Source organism: Pyxicephalus adspersus, chromosome 3 (assembly GCF_032062135.1).
Source record: "Pyxicephalus adspersus chromosome 3, UCB_Pads_2.0, whole genome shotgun sequence".
Lineage (NCBI taxonomy): Eukaryota > Metazoa > Chordata > Amphibia > Anura > Pyxicephalidae > Pyxicephalus > Pyxicephalus adspersus.
The window spans coordinates 32,380,911-32,395,894 of record NC_092860.1 but is presented as its reverse complement, the minus strand read 5'-3'; the positions used below and the strand labels follow the sequence as shown (position 1 = coordinate 32,395,894).

General features: G+C 40.0%; 1 protein-coding gene across 1 annotated transcript; it reads left to right on the top strand.

Annotated features, from left to right (window-relative positions):
• The first annotated feature begins 654 nt into the window (after window positions 1–654).
• On the top strand, window positions 655–14,871 carry LOC140325406 (cytochrome P450 1A1-like). Its single transcript, XM_072403231.1, is given in 4 exon segments — window positions 655–664; window positions 968–1,947; window positions 10,074–10,160; window positions 10,785–14,871. Coding segments are annotated over 2 exon segments (525 nt in total). The 3' UTR covers window positions 1,483–1,947; window positions 10,074–10,160; window positions 10,785–14,871.
• Window positions 14,872–14,984: the final 113 nt, after the last annotated feature.

The following is a 14,984-nucleotide window of genomic DNA, read 5'->3' as shown; positions in this document are numbered from 1 at the left end:
AATGTTGATGCAATGCAGAGCCAATTAACATAGTAATGCACAGTGAACCAGGCTGGTGTCAATGGATCTAAGATGAGTATTCCAGATAAAAAAGTTGAGGGTTTATTAAGATACATGGCAGTGACTAATTTTAAAATTGACAGCACAAAACAATTTAAAATATATATAGGAAAGTAAAGGAGCACCAACCCCCCCAAAGTATGGTAGAAAAAATAAAAAATACACTTTAGACTAGTAGGAGAGAAAAGTATGTGGTACTTAGTCAAAATACTGAAAAAGACAAACTCTTTTGTAAATGAGTAAGGCATTTTCTTATAGGATATAATTCTATATGCTTTACGATTTGTAACGCATTATAGTTGTCTTTTGTTCTTGCAACTGTAGTATGACTCTATTGGTAAGTGACAGTAACAATGTAGAAAAACTTACTGGGTGCATTTACTCGTTATCCTCAAGAGAAGCCACAAAAAAAGAGAGAAATGTACCTCTTTAGATTATTTAGATATCTATTTAAATATTTTTTATCATGTGACTACAATAAAGTAAGAAGAAAGAAAACTTAGGTGGTAAAGCTCAGGTTTTATTAGGCTGTTGTTACTGTGGTCATGGAGTGTTTCAAGGATTAGAGTATATGCTAACTAAGCCTTACTTGACATGGATGCCGGTACTGTGAATTGGTTGTCAGTTTGCAACCACATGTAATAGAAGCCATCTGCCAGATGTTACAAGCAGCTATACAGTAGGTAATCAGGATCCAGGGATCTGAATGCCCTTCTTTTTTGTGGTAGCACTTATTGGCAGATGTTGCTAATTGGGTGTCAACTGCCCTTAACTGCATGTGAAACAGGCCTTGTGGTAATAAGGCTGGATAATCTTTAGCCATAAAAACTGTATAAAAAATATTCAAAGATTTTTTTTTTTTTTTGCAGCTTTGAAGAATCTACTTGAGACCATTTTCCAATTGAAGTTACTGTGGCTTTAATTACTATTACAACTGTTTTGCTTGTATGGAGATCATGCAAAAGAAGAAGACTTGCCTTGCCAGGCCCATAGTCACTACCCTTTATAGGGAACTTCTTTCAGTTTGGAGATCAAGCTCATATTTCTCTTACTGAGATGAGGGAAAAATATGGAGATGTGTTCCTCATCAAACTGGGCATGATGCCCATAGTTGTTGTAAGTGGATCTGACACAGTGAGAAAGGTTAGTGGTAAGGAAGGAGAACAATTTGCAAACAGACCAAAATTCTATTCTTTTTCTCTTTTGGCCAATGGACAAAGTATGATTTTTTCAGAAAAGTATGGAGAAGCATGGAAAGTACATAAGAAGATAATGATAAATGCTTTAAAGTCTTTTTCATAAAAAGCAGCCAGTTCATCAAACTGCTGTTGTCGTCTGGAAGAATACGTTTCTGCTGAAGCATCAGAACTTGTTAACACTATGACACAAATGTCAGCGAAAGAAGGAAGAGTCCATAAATAAAGAGTCCATAAACCTGTTAAAGTGGACCTAACCAAAAATTTAAATTTTGGACAACCTTTTTATGTAAAGTAAAATGTTATTTTTTTTTTAAAGAAAAGGATGAAGCCCCTCCCCTGCGCTGCGGAGATTAAGACAGAATGATAGAGCAGAACCTCCTAGGTATCCTAGCATGTCAGAAGGCTTCTGGCTGTTCCTCAGGCATGCGTCATAGAGACATTTTATTACACTGATGGAAAAAAATGAGATCTGCACTTTCCCCCCCTTTACAGCAGGCTACATCGCCCAATCTCACGCCTGTGCAGTGCGAGATAAGGTGACACAACCAGAAGGCTTAAAATGGCGGCATCCGACTATCGCACCATCCTCCATCTCTATCACTGCGCCAGGATGAAGACAGATAGCTGAACATCGCGGGATCCAATCAAAGACATCTTCGGAAGGTTTGAGGGATCTGAGGATAAGAAGGTTGGTGTGAATTTTATTATTATTACTCTGCTCCTAAAAATGGTATAAAAAGAAAATATAATTATGAGTTACAGCAGAAATTATATTTTTATTCTGCTATTCATCCTAAATAATATTCCTTTAAAGAATTTAGTGACACATCACTGGTTATGATACTTATATCTTACAATTTAAATATTTGGAAATGAACCATAAACTACTGGTACTGGTATCTATGAAACAATCTTAAGCTTCCAGAAGAAGGGATCACCGAATACAGAGAAGACTCAAGCAGCTTTAGATACAAAGTTAAGGAACGCTGTGAGCTCATTCAAACATTGTAAACTGATACCAACAAAATGGACAGGTATCATGTACATGCACATTACCTCTTGACCTCCAGTGGCATTCACTGAGCATCCTAAAACCCAGGACATTCTGATATACCCCCTTATTTAAATGTACTTTTTTATTGGTTGGTGATATCAGTTGGTAGTTTTCAGGGTGCTCACCAGAAGTTCACAATAAACAATGCAGAGAATATGTATAGTGCTTACGTATACTTCAAAACTTCATTATTCCAACTCTGTCAAGGACACTTTTTAAAATCTTATCAAAAACAATTTGCAAATGTCCATTCTTTACTACCCAGACACATGAGTCAAAAAAGTGTCCCAAGTTTGATAACTAGTGCAGAGTGCAATGAGTCAAGGCAACAAATACATTGACTACTTTCATTTCATAATAACACCACTGGAACTAAAATCAAATATGTAATTAAAACAAAAAGGTTTTATTTAGGAGGAACCAGAAAAGGAAAATATTAGCAGATAAAACTTGAGTTTTTAAATATAAAACTTATATAAGTGATAGGTTTTTGCATATACTTCAAAATGTTAACCTTATCTTCCTAAATCACTGTGGGATTAGGGCCATGACACAACTGAATACATACCGTGTACTAACTGATACATTGTTCTTATTGTCTTCCAGAATAATATCAGAGATATAACAGATGCTCTTATTCAGCTCTGTAATAACAGAAACACTTTGGATAAACATCACAAATTAACCAATAAACAGATTGGAATCACGATGAATGACATATTTGGTGCAGGTGATGTTTTAAATGATCTCATACTACCTTTACAGTGATTAAAAAATACACAATTACATTTTTATTTCATGACATATATGTTTTTGTTTGACATATGTGGCCTGTTTGGGAAGACAAGGAAAATAATTACTTTGTTTGTGAAGTATCAGTCGTGTTTATGATTTTCATATGAATACCCAAACAACATGTAAAAATTATCTGCAGGCCCAAAGTAAAAATTATGGGAAGCAGGGAACTAAAGAAAATGTAAACCTTTCCACATAGTCATAGGCTTCTTGTAATAACTAGAGGGGGATATCCTGCAGCAAATTCAAGGAAGAAACGTTTATAAGAGTCTTCTATAATCTCTGGAAAGGTCTGACTAATGCAATAATTAGCTTTATATGCAAATACATTTGGTCCAAACTACTGACACTTTTTTTTTGCAGCAAAGGGTATTCTGGTTAAGCTTTTGACCAGTGATCGATGAGTCAAAATTCCCAAATCACAGCACAGACGCACGCACATGTGCAAATTCTGTACCTATTGTTGCTTTCTTTGGTTGGAAAGTGATCAGAAGTGCAATAAACTTTGATCGATCATTCATACACACAATTCAACTTGTGCACTTTCACTCATTATTAACCAACACATCTCATCGCCCCATATTTATTCAAGGACCAAAAATAAAATGCTCATGATCAGTTAGTTGTTGAATTGGCTTCAGATTCACTTCAAATCCTATCATTTTTTGGATCCAATGTGGATTGGAATTTAGTCAAAATACCCATCACTGCACAAAAGGCAGTATTAGAAGTACAGTGATCCAATTTTCTAGCAGAAATACACATACCATTGTTAGAATTTGGTTCAGTCCTATAAGTTTTGTGATGCAGGTACACTTTTCTGAGGTCCACAGGCTAATTTCTGTAACAATTATAGGAAGTTGATCCATTGTTCTAAAACAATTTGTATTGTGTACCTGTACATATTGAAGTATCCAGAGATACAAGACAAAATTCACAAGGATATAGGTAAAACATTAATAACATCATATAGCAGTTTTAGGATACAAAACTATTACCAAAAGCTTATAATTATTATTATAGCATTATAGTAAGTACAGATGTTATCACATTTAAAGCAGTTAGCCTAAGTAAAGGCAAGTGGTTTGGGAGCTGAAAGTAAATCTGTAGCCAGCTCACGGACATTCATGTATTTAGTTTTACTTAAAAAGCGCTAAATGAGCTTAATCTGCAAAGACTGTGAACCAATGTATCCTCAAATGTTAGAGAAGCAGCTTTTGCACTTTCCCTCAGCAGCTCAGTTCCCACTGCCCTCCTTGTCAGAATTTAATCAACATTCTAGAAAAGAACATACTGAACCTCTAATAAGAGACTTTGTAGTGAGATTTCAGGATTTTTAGGCTGGGTCTACTTGTACTGTTTTAAAAAAACACATATAAATTCTCCTACCGTGTTTATATGTGTTTTTATGCTTTTTTACAAGTGTTTTTAAAGCATGTGTGCAGAACACATGCCAAAGCCCTGCTAGAGATTGGAGAAGCAGTGTACACATACAGCCTGCTCCTAAAGGACTTCTCCAATAAAACCTCCAGATCAGAAAACCTCTCTGATGGGCTACTGCCTCTCTAAGATTACTTTGGACCTTGTTCCAAATGGGAGGGCCTACTCCAAGCACAAACTGGGAATGCAAAAACATAGGATTCGACATCCACTGACATGTGAGGCCACCTGGCGCCATTTGGTTGGAGGATAACTGAATCCCCTGCGGCCAGTCGGGCCAAACTATCTATGTCCCACTCTGCAGCGAGGCAGCCGAGGTACCGCGCGTACCTCTTCCCACAGCACCCCTGAGCGTGACCTACTTTGCACATCTGCAGGAGTGCTGAGAACAAGACTTTCTCTGTTTACGTCCATAGGGATGCTGGGGATGCCGCCTGGCCGAATAGTAGTTCGGCCAGAACGGTCCCTCTGCCTGCAGGGAGAGACACGCTGCGAGCAGGGCAGCAGCCTCGGCCACGCTGCCTGCTGCAGCCTTGGCCACTCTGCCTGCTGCAGCGGTGCCTCCCTCACCGGCTGTGATCCCCAGGGACGCCCCAGGCTCACTGGAAAGGTAAGTTTCTTACACTACCCCCCTTCAAGAGGGGCCTCAAGACCCTCATGTAGGGGTTTCTCTGGGTAATCCCAGAGAAACTCCAACACAAATTCCTTTGCATGTATGTTGTAGGCCAGCACCCAGCATCTCTCCTCTGGTCCAGAACCCTTCCAATCAATGAGATATTGCAGAGAGTTATTGCACCTTAGCAGAGTCCAGGATCCTCTCAACTTCATATTCGGGTGCTCCCTGCACCTCATCTGGAGGAGGGGGATCTGAAAAGGGAGCAGAGTCGGCAACAGATTTTAATAAAGTGACATGGACGGTGCCTATCTCCCTCAAGGAACTGGGAAGCTTGACTCTATAAGTCACTCCATTAACCTTTTCTGATATTGGGAACGGACCGATAAACTTGGGTCCTAACTTGGCTGAGGGTTGGCGGAGGGGGAATATTGCGGGTAGACACCTGAACCAGATCACCGGGTTGGAACTGGGGCTCAGGGGATCTATGGCGATCTTCACACCTCTTCTGCTGGGCTACTGCCTCTCTAAGATTACTTTGGACCTTGTTCCAAACAGGAGGGCCTACTCCAAGCACAAACTGGGCGTGCAAAAACATAGGATTCAACATCCACTGACATGTGAGGCCACCAAACGTGTCTTTTAACTAATTCTAGGGATTTCATAATTCCTGGGGGGCCAGCAGTCTTAGAATCATGTAGCTGTTGGATAACCTTCAGGCGAAGATGAAGGGGAACATACAGCCGCCCTTCAGGTTTTGCAAGGGGATAGTCGGTCTGGTGGGGGGGCTAAGAGGTTTGTCAGATTCTAAAATAACAGTGGAGTCTGCATGGCTTACACCACACATTAGGGGGAAAAATGGGCCTAGGGCTCGGATCCAGAAGAGGGGCTGCCTCTGGGAAACAACGGGACAAGGCATTAGGCTTCACGTTTTTTGAACCTGGCTTGTAAGTTTTTTGGAAGTTGAACTTCTTCAGTTTTGCATAGAGGCAGTTTCCTCGGACCTTCCTGGAGGACCTGGCAAACTTGTGCTCTGTGGAGAAGAAGATCGGATGAATAAACCAAAATATCATCAAGATACACAATCACAAATTTTCCCAGAAATTCTCTGAACACATCATTTACAAATTCCTGGAAGACTGTCGGGGCATTACACAGACCAAAAAGCATTACTAGGTATTGGAAATGCCCATCCCTGGTGTTAAAGGCAGTCTTCCATTCATCACCCTTCCTAATGCAGATAAGGTTGTAGGCCCCCAGAGAAAGGGTCATCCATAAGAGGCAGGGGGTACCGATTCTTCACAGTAATCTTGTTTAGGCCCCTGCTTATCTAAGTTTTCTTGGATGTATTCCTTCTGGGCCTTTATCTCTGGCCCGGTGAGATTGAACAAATGACCCCTAGGGGGCATGGTACCCAGGAGTAACTCAATAGGGCAATCATAGGAACGATGAGGTGGGAGTTTGTCAGCTGACTGGGGGCAGAAGACATCAGCAAACTTCTGGTAAGGCTTGGCAGATTTTTGTAACACCTTAAGGGCCCGTACTGGCATTACTTGAGTAAGGCATCTAGCCTGACATTTGGTCCTTCACTGAATGATCTGACCCAACTCCCAATTAATGATAGAGTTATGGGATTTCAACCAAGGGAGGCCTAAAATCGGGGGGGGGGTTTACCATCTTAAATACAATCAGGCAGATCCCTTCCTTATGGGAGGCCCCCACAGTTAGGTGCACTTCTGGGGTTATAGCCCCGTTGAAGGGGGGTGCCATCGATAGTGGCTAAGGACAATTCAGGCTCAAGAGGGACAACAGGTTTTCCCAGTTCAGAGACAACATCTTGGTCCAGTAGGTTACCGTCTGCCCCGGAGTCAAGAAAGGCCATGACTTGGCAGGACTTCCCGTCTCAGGATATGGTAGCCGAAACCAGGATACGTTGTGGAGACCAGGCCAATGCGTCTGAGAGGCTCCCCCAGGTCAGGCATAGAAGATAGAGAGAAAGGGTTCCAACTGAGTAGGTGAAAGACTCCTGGTTCATATGGATGACTTTTTCTAGATGTGTTCCAGGATCCCTTGGTCTACACAGATGGACTGCAGTATCGCAAGATCCAGTGTGGACAGAGAAGGGAGACCCAAAAGCAGGTCTTTGACTTGATCGCTGAGGCCTGGATGGAAGCGATGGAGAAGAGCTGCGTCTCCCCAACGGGTACTGGTGGCCCAGCGCCGAAACTCTGCATATTCTTCCACGGGACGTCTCCCCTGAGCTAGCTATTCCAGGTTTATCTCCACTGTTCGGCTCAGGTCCGGGTCATCGTAAATCACCCCCATAACAGCAAAGAAGTCAGTGACAGAACTGTATGCACGATCATCTGGAGGTAAGTTGAATGCCCAACTCTGGGGCTCACCTTTTAGAAGAGAGATGACCACTCCAATATGTTGGCGTTTTGTCCCAGAGGCAATAGGGCGAAGTTGGAAGTACAGAAGACAGGAGTCCTGGAAGTTGGGGAAGTCCTGTCTGTTCCCTGAAAATTTATCCGGTAACAGAATCAGAGGTTCCACTGGCACTGCTGGGCTGGATACATTTGGCCCTGGGTCTTGCCCTGGGAGCGACTGTAATTCACCTACCATTTGCAGGAGGCGCTCACGAACCTTCGTGGGGTGATTGGTGGGACCCCCTAATGAAAGCTCCTGGAGGCCCCTCATTATTTCCTCCATTAGGGCTGGGTGGTATGTGAGTGGTCCTGCTATACTGTAATGTACCTGGGCACACAAACCACAGCCAACTCCAAGAATCCTTTTATCAAGCTTTATTGTCATCATAAAACAAGGCAAGGGTTATTCACATATGATCAGCGTGGTAAAGAAGGATAAGGCAAAGGCAGGTCAGGGACAATCCAAGGTCAGGGCAGGCAGCAGGCAAGAGTAGTCACAAACAATTCAAGGTCAGGGCAGGCGGAGTTCAGGCAGAATCAGATATCAGACCGGGTTGCTATTGATAATGACACAACAGGTTAATATGAACCAACACATAGAATGCACCCAAGCACACTGTACGCACAGAGGCTTACAATGAGCAATGGTGTTCAGGACAGGTTCTCCTTAAATGGCCAGAGTGCCCAATGACCTTGCACCACCTGGCTTCATTTAATTGGAGGATAACTGAATCAAATTTAAACTATGTCCCGCCCCATGGCGAGGCAGCCGAGTGCCTCACCATGGGGGTTACAAGAGGCGTGCGCACCTCTTCCCACAGCACCCCTGGGATGTGCCCTACTTTGCACATCCGCAGGAGTGCTAAGAACAAGACTTTCTCTGTTCACGTCTATAGGGATGCTGGGGATGCCGCCTGGCCGAACAGTATTTCGGCCAGAACGGATACCTCTGCCTGCAGGGAGAGACACGCTGCGATCAGGGCAGGGTAAGTTCCCTACAGAACCCAAAAGAAACAGGACTGTTCTCCATGTGGCTGGACCGCGAGTGGAGGGGGTTTGATTAAGGTCAGTGCTTTTTCCCTCATCCCTCGCCAGTCAGTAGCCAGGCAGACACCTCTGTCAAACGATCTCACTACTTAAGCAGTAATTGTTTTTAATCGCTTTTCTTGTTACCCTGTCCAAATTGTGATGTCAAAGAAAAAGCTCTGAGTTGCACGAGAGTTTTCGAATGGTATTTGCGCTTCAAAATAGGAAATTGAAGCATGGAGGATCAACCATGTTCTGGACACTCTTCAAGCAGCCGGAACGACGAGAACATCAAAATGTTCAAAAATCATTGAAGACCACTGTTACACAATTGAAAAGTTATCAGAAGCTAAAGGAGTGACATGGAGCTCAGTATAGCACATTTTGACACAAGACCTGTTCTCGTTGTTGCGGCTGCTTGAAGGGCGTCCAGAATGGGGTTGATCCTCGATGCTTAAATTTCTTTTTTTTAGACTCACGTCTAACTCAACGCTTTTATTTTGAAAGCCATGTGAATCATTTGTAGTGATTCCATTTGTGTTTTGCCAGGGAGAAAACAAAATTTCAAACAAGTTCTTTGCTCCCTAAAATTTTACATCACAATTTGGACAGGGTAACAAGAAAAGCATCCTGCCTGAGGAGTGAGATCGTTTCACAGAGGAGCCCGTCTGGCTACTGTCTGGTGAGGGATGAGGGAGCAAGCACTGACCTTAATCAAACCCCCTCCACTCGCGGTCCAGCCACACAGAGGATAGTCCTGTATCGTTTGGGTCCCCCCTCTTATGTACTAATGCAAAGAAAATCTGTTTTGGAATTTTTAATCATTATATATATTATAATATTTATATTTTTGCTGGAGTGTTCTTTTTAAATGGGAAATGAGTTTAATGAAAAATTAACTATATTCACCCTATCGACAGGCACAGATTAAAATATTTACTTCAATTAGCCAACCATGTGCAAGGCAAAAATCCGTGTTTTTAGTTACCTTGCACATACTTAGGTATCCCAAATTTTATTCACTAAACTAGGTGAATCTTCTCTATCCTTATCTATAAATCAACCCTTGTAGTTTAGGATCTCAGTAGCACTGGCTTCTTTTAACCCCCTGAAATAATGGTGATGAAACACATATAGGTGAAGATCTCCCATGCTAGCCATTGGACAATTAGGTAGAATAAAGAAGTTGTTGCTTTGCTTCCTCCTCCTTTATGTAAATCCACAGTAATTGACTTACAGCATTGAGTGAAGCAACAGAATCCTAATTAATTAATCCTAACTAAAGAAAAACACATTTAGGCATCTCTACTAGCTGTAGCTGAATTTCATGAGTGCATTACTGAATCAAGGAGTGCTTTTCCATGTCTGGATGTCATGTAGGAGCATATGCAATTTTAGGAGACACCTGTGCCTGCAGTTTATGAAAAGTACAATAATTCATGTTTTAACCTTTTTAGTACTACTGTGGATACAACAATGAATGGTTACTTTCTTCTGAAAAATACTTCAGTATTTGTGAATATGTACCAAGTAAACCATGATCCGTAAGTAAAGTTTTTTTTCATTATTATACAAAAAAAAGGATAACTGCTAACAAGTCACTTATTTATCCCGTACTATAATTATGCAATTATGTTTTATAATAGGATTAATAGTATTTTTAATGCATGGTGCTACCTCAAAAGTCCCTGAAAACAAAACTTTTTTCAGATGTGGAGAAAGAACCTAAAAGATGATGCTGGTCACTGGAACACATAATGTTCCAACATCCAACAAGGTTAGACAGCATTGTTATCTCCTGCCTAATAATGCCTGTATAGTTCCAGCCATGTAATAATTTAGCTTGTAGACAAACAGCTCAGGACACTGTGCATATACAAAGAAAAGTTCCCTACATTAATTACACCAACGGTGGGGCACCATTACTTCCAATGAGACCAACAATGGATCACGTTTCTTTCGAAATACACAAATGATAGGGTACTTTTTTACCAACAATGGAGCATTATTCTGTTTCAATAATGCATTTCCTCTTCCCACTGGACACTGATTCAGGGTAATTTTTACCCCCACTGACATGGAGGCAATTTTTACTTCCACTGACTGAATGTTGCCAGTGTATATCATTGTATTTTTTTTTCAGCAAATGAATTTGTCTGATTTTGCAGGACTATATGGAAAGATGCTGACCTATTCATCCCAGAAAGGTTCCCTAATGAGGCTGGACATATTGAGAAAAGCCTAACAGACAAAGAGTTAATTTTTGGTATGGGTGTCAGAAAATGCTCGAATGGGTGGATCGGAATGAAATGTTCATTATTCTCACATCTGTACTGCAACAACTCCACCTAGTGAAGGAGCATGGACACACTGTGGACCTAACACCAGTTTTTGGATTAACTATGAAACCAAAACCTTAAAGATGAAAATAGATCATAAAATATATATTTTATTTAAATACATCATGATATTGTAAACGTTTATTCTATTTGGAATACTGGTGGAATTTCAACACTGATTCTACAATGCTTCAGTGGCGAAGTAGTTAGAATTATAAGAGCAGCAAAAAGAATTGTATTTAGGAAAACTTTATTTTTTAAGTTTAGGCTACACTAACATAGCTTTTTTGATGCAACTCATATTAGTAGGCACATAGTCATGCCTGCACATATGGAAATTTTCTCCAATCCAATGTTTCTCAACCAGGGTTCCTCCAGTGTTGCCAGGGGTTCCTTGAGCAATGAGTAGTTTGGGCCTTTTAGGTCATGTACTATTGAAGCCAATCATCTCTTTGGCTATACGTAAGGGAGACATTCTTCCCATTTCCTGAAGACCTGAAAGGGGTTCCCCTTGTAATAAAGGTTGACAAACACTGCTCTAGCCCCTCACCTAATGAATAGCTGGTTATCATGCAAATCTTATGTGGAACATCATGGTTCCATATTGTGGCTCCAACAATTTCTTACTGCAAGTGGGGTAGCCTGATGAGTCAATGGTATATGTATGGATATATACATTTTTATATGTACATACATGTATACATAATATATCTTTATATATGTATAACAAGCAACAGAACAAGCAAAGGTATGAGGGGTTCCAAGGGTCTACTGGGATAAGGTAAAAAAAAGGTCATAAAAAGACATTTTTAAATTGTTCTGCAGATTTTTTTCAGTTTTTTTTTTTTTCAGCACCCACATTTTTTTATTATCACTAAAATTGTTGGAGATGGGGGAGGAGTTAGGGTAGTGGAGGGACCTGTACCAAAAAGTAAAAAAAAAAGATTTTAAGAAAATTAATTTTACTTATCACCAACCTTGTATCATTTTACTTTCTGTCATACTAAACATTGCTGAAGTGGACAAGCTTTACTTTAAATATTGACATGTTTAGTAAAATAATGGTACATTATTTGTAGGACTTTTTTTAACCAAGGACTGATGTATCAACAAAATATGCTGTTGGGTGATTAAATATTTTTACTGAGACCGGACAGTAGGAGTTATTTGTATAATCATTTGTAATTTTAAATTCAGACAATTTACCAATTGAGTAGAACTAAAGGTAAATGAAGAATCCATAAGGAAAATGTTTTTAAAGTTAAGCTCTGAGTATCCCCCATGTAAAATCACAGACAATTTTAGGATCAAGATAAAAATGATTCTATTGAGAAAATAGATTAGATTTCTTTCTTACTTCCTTCCTTGTACTTGACATTTCCTTATGATTGCCATCTACCATTCTGCTGTAATTTTATTTCTCAATGAGAATTACTTAAGAGACCAAATAAAGGGAAATTATGTATTTATCTTACAAACAGAAATCAATCACCATGAAATTATTTTATTGGAGGGGATTGTCAATGTTCTGTGTAAGTGTTCTGAGAGTTTTATAGTAAATGACAACAGAGAAAATACCTCTCAGGGCAAATCATTCATGAAGTTCTCATAATAAGGAATTTTTCATTTCCTGAAACTCTTTTTTTACCTTAAGATAAGTAACTCTGATTCTGAAATGAATTGTTAATAATTGAGTAAACTAAGGCAGTCTCTTGTGTCTTGTCATTACTGTTATTTTCAATGCATCATTTACTTGTTCTACTCCAAACCAAAAATAACAATCTAAGCTGAGTTTAAAGAGGTTGTATTAAAGCGGAAGTAAACTAAAGATAAAAACTCACTCACATTTACGTTCGCAGATCCATTATTCCCTCTGGAGATTCCCTGGATTGGGTTCTGCATTGTCTGGAATTCCCCTTAGCTGCAGGATTTAGGAAGCGCGAGGTGCTGCCATCTCCTTTCCCCTTCTTTCACTTTCTGCCTATGTCACCTGATCTCACAAAGCGGAGGTGTAAAATTGGGTGACATGCGCTTGCGTGAGATCAACTTTTTTTTCTCCATTGAAGAAAAAGATCCTTCTGCAGATGCCTTATTTTCCTAGCAGCCAGAAGCCCCTCCCCCCAAAAAGAAGGTTGTTTTTTACCTTGCATAAAAAGGTTGTCTACCCGTTTATGTAAGGTAAAAATTTTAGTTTAGGTCCGCTTTAATGTGAACCTGTCATTAGACCCAGTAGAGTTTTTTAAAATGTAAAATTAAAATTGTAAAAATGTTTCAAAAATCTAACATTTCTAAGGGCTACAGTATTTTATGTCTGGTTGCCCTACCCAAGAGAATGGTTGAATATGGACAGCTAAAATTGGATGTAAAAAATGTCTGCTCTCTGTAGAGCATGCAAGTAGGTTTTATATACTTTATAGGTAGGTTACATATATATAAAAATAAAAAAGTTCACATGGTTAGCATATCTGTGTTCATATTACATAGCATGTTGCTTGTGTCATTAAAACTCCAAAACTACATAAATTATACATATAATAACATATGTAATGAAATTGTAAAAAAAAATACTGAAAAAAAGCAAAACAAAAGAAAAAATTAAATGATGATGTGCACATTAATTATGTTTCCTGCTTGTGTCAAATCAGTAGTTTACCCAACACTGTATAATGCAGGGGTGCCCACACTTTTTGGCTTGCAAGCTACTTTTAAAATGACCTACCAACAATAAAAACTTGGACTTAACCACCTTGCAGTTAAGCCCGACCTTCGCTCGGGCAAAAAAAAACTGCAAGGATGGTTAAGCCCGAGATTTTGTACATCCATACTTACCTGGTCCCCCTGTGCTCATCCAGCGTCGTCCTCCGTCGATCATCGTCCGCCGATCTCTCCAGCGTCGGGTGCCTTCGTCGGGTGACAGCGGGACCGGTAAGAAGCCGGCCGGCATCTTGTGTTCTGCCGGCCGGCATCTTGTGTTCCGCCCGCCGGCATCCTGTGATCCGCCGGGCCAGCGGATCACAAGATGCCGGCTGGTGGAACACAAGATGCCGGCCGGCATCTTACCTGGACCCGCTCATCGTCCCACGTCGTCCTCGCTCCAGCGCCGGATGATCTCTGCAGGGAGAAGCCGTCCGGCGGAGAAAAAAAAAACCGGACGGCTCCTCCCTGCGTGCGTGATGACGTCGGCGCGTGTGCGGGAAATTCAAACTGAAACTCATTCATTCATTTTGTATTGGATTCAATACAAACTCCTGTATTGAATCCAATACAAAATGATTCAAATAATTACAAAGTATATACCTGGTAAATTCAAACTGTCATTTTGTATTGGATTGGATACAAACTTGCGTATCCAATCCAATACAAAATAATTCAAATAATTACAAAGTATATACCTGGTAAATTCAAACTGTCATTTTGTATTGGATTGGATACAAACTCCAGCATCCAATACAAGAAAATAAAAAAAAATAAAATAAAAGTAAATAACTTGGAAATTCAAATTCTTATTTTGTATTGGATTGGATACAAACTCCCGTATCCAATCAAATACAAAATAATTCAAAACAAACTCCAATAAATACAGAATCAAAGTTTTAAAAATTGCCACACTAGGGAGGTGTTTTAGAATAATATAGTACTTTACAATATACAGAGTTACTGCTTTTTCAGTATTTATGATTTGTTTACATTGCTGATTTTTGTGTTTTTCCTTTAATTTTATTAAAAGTAATTTTTTTTTTTTTACATGATTGTGTGTTTCAAACATTTTTTATATTCATATTATCTACTAGAACCCTTGTTCGGACATATTTCTGTAAGTTACAGGTCTACAATTTAAAAAAAAATTTCATGAAAAACAGTGGATCACTTTTGGTACAGAAATCTAGACCTCAGTGTAACGCTCAGGAGGTTAATAACTCCTGTGCACGGTACAGTTTATTTTGAAAGGCAGGGCTCTGCGATGTACTTGCTTTGCCTTTTGGGATCCATCGGTAGATTGCGATCCACCTGTTGGCACCCCTGGTATAA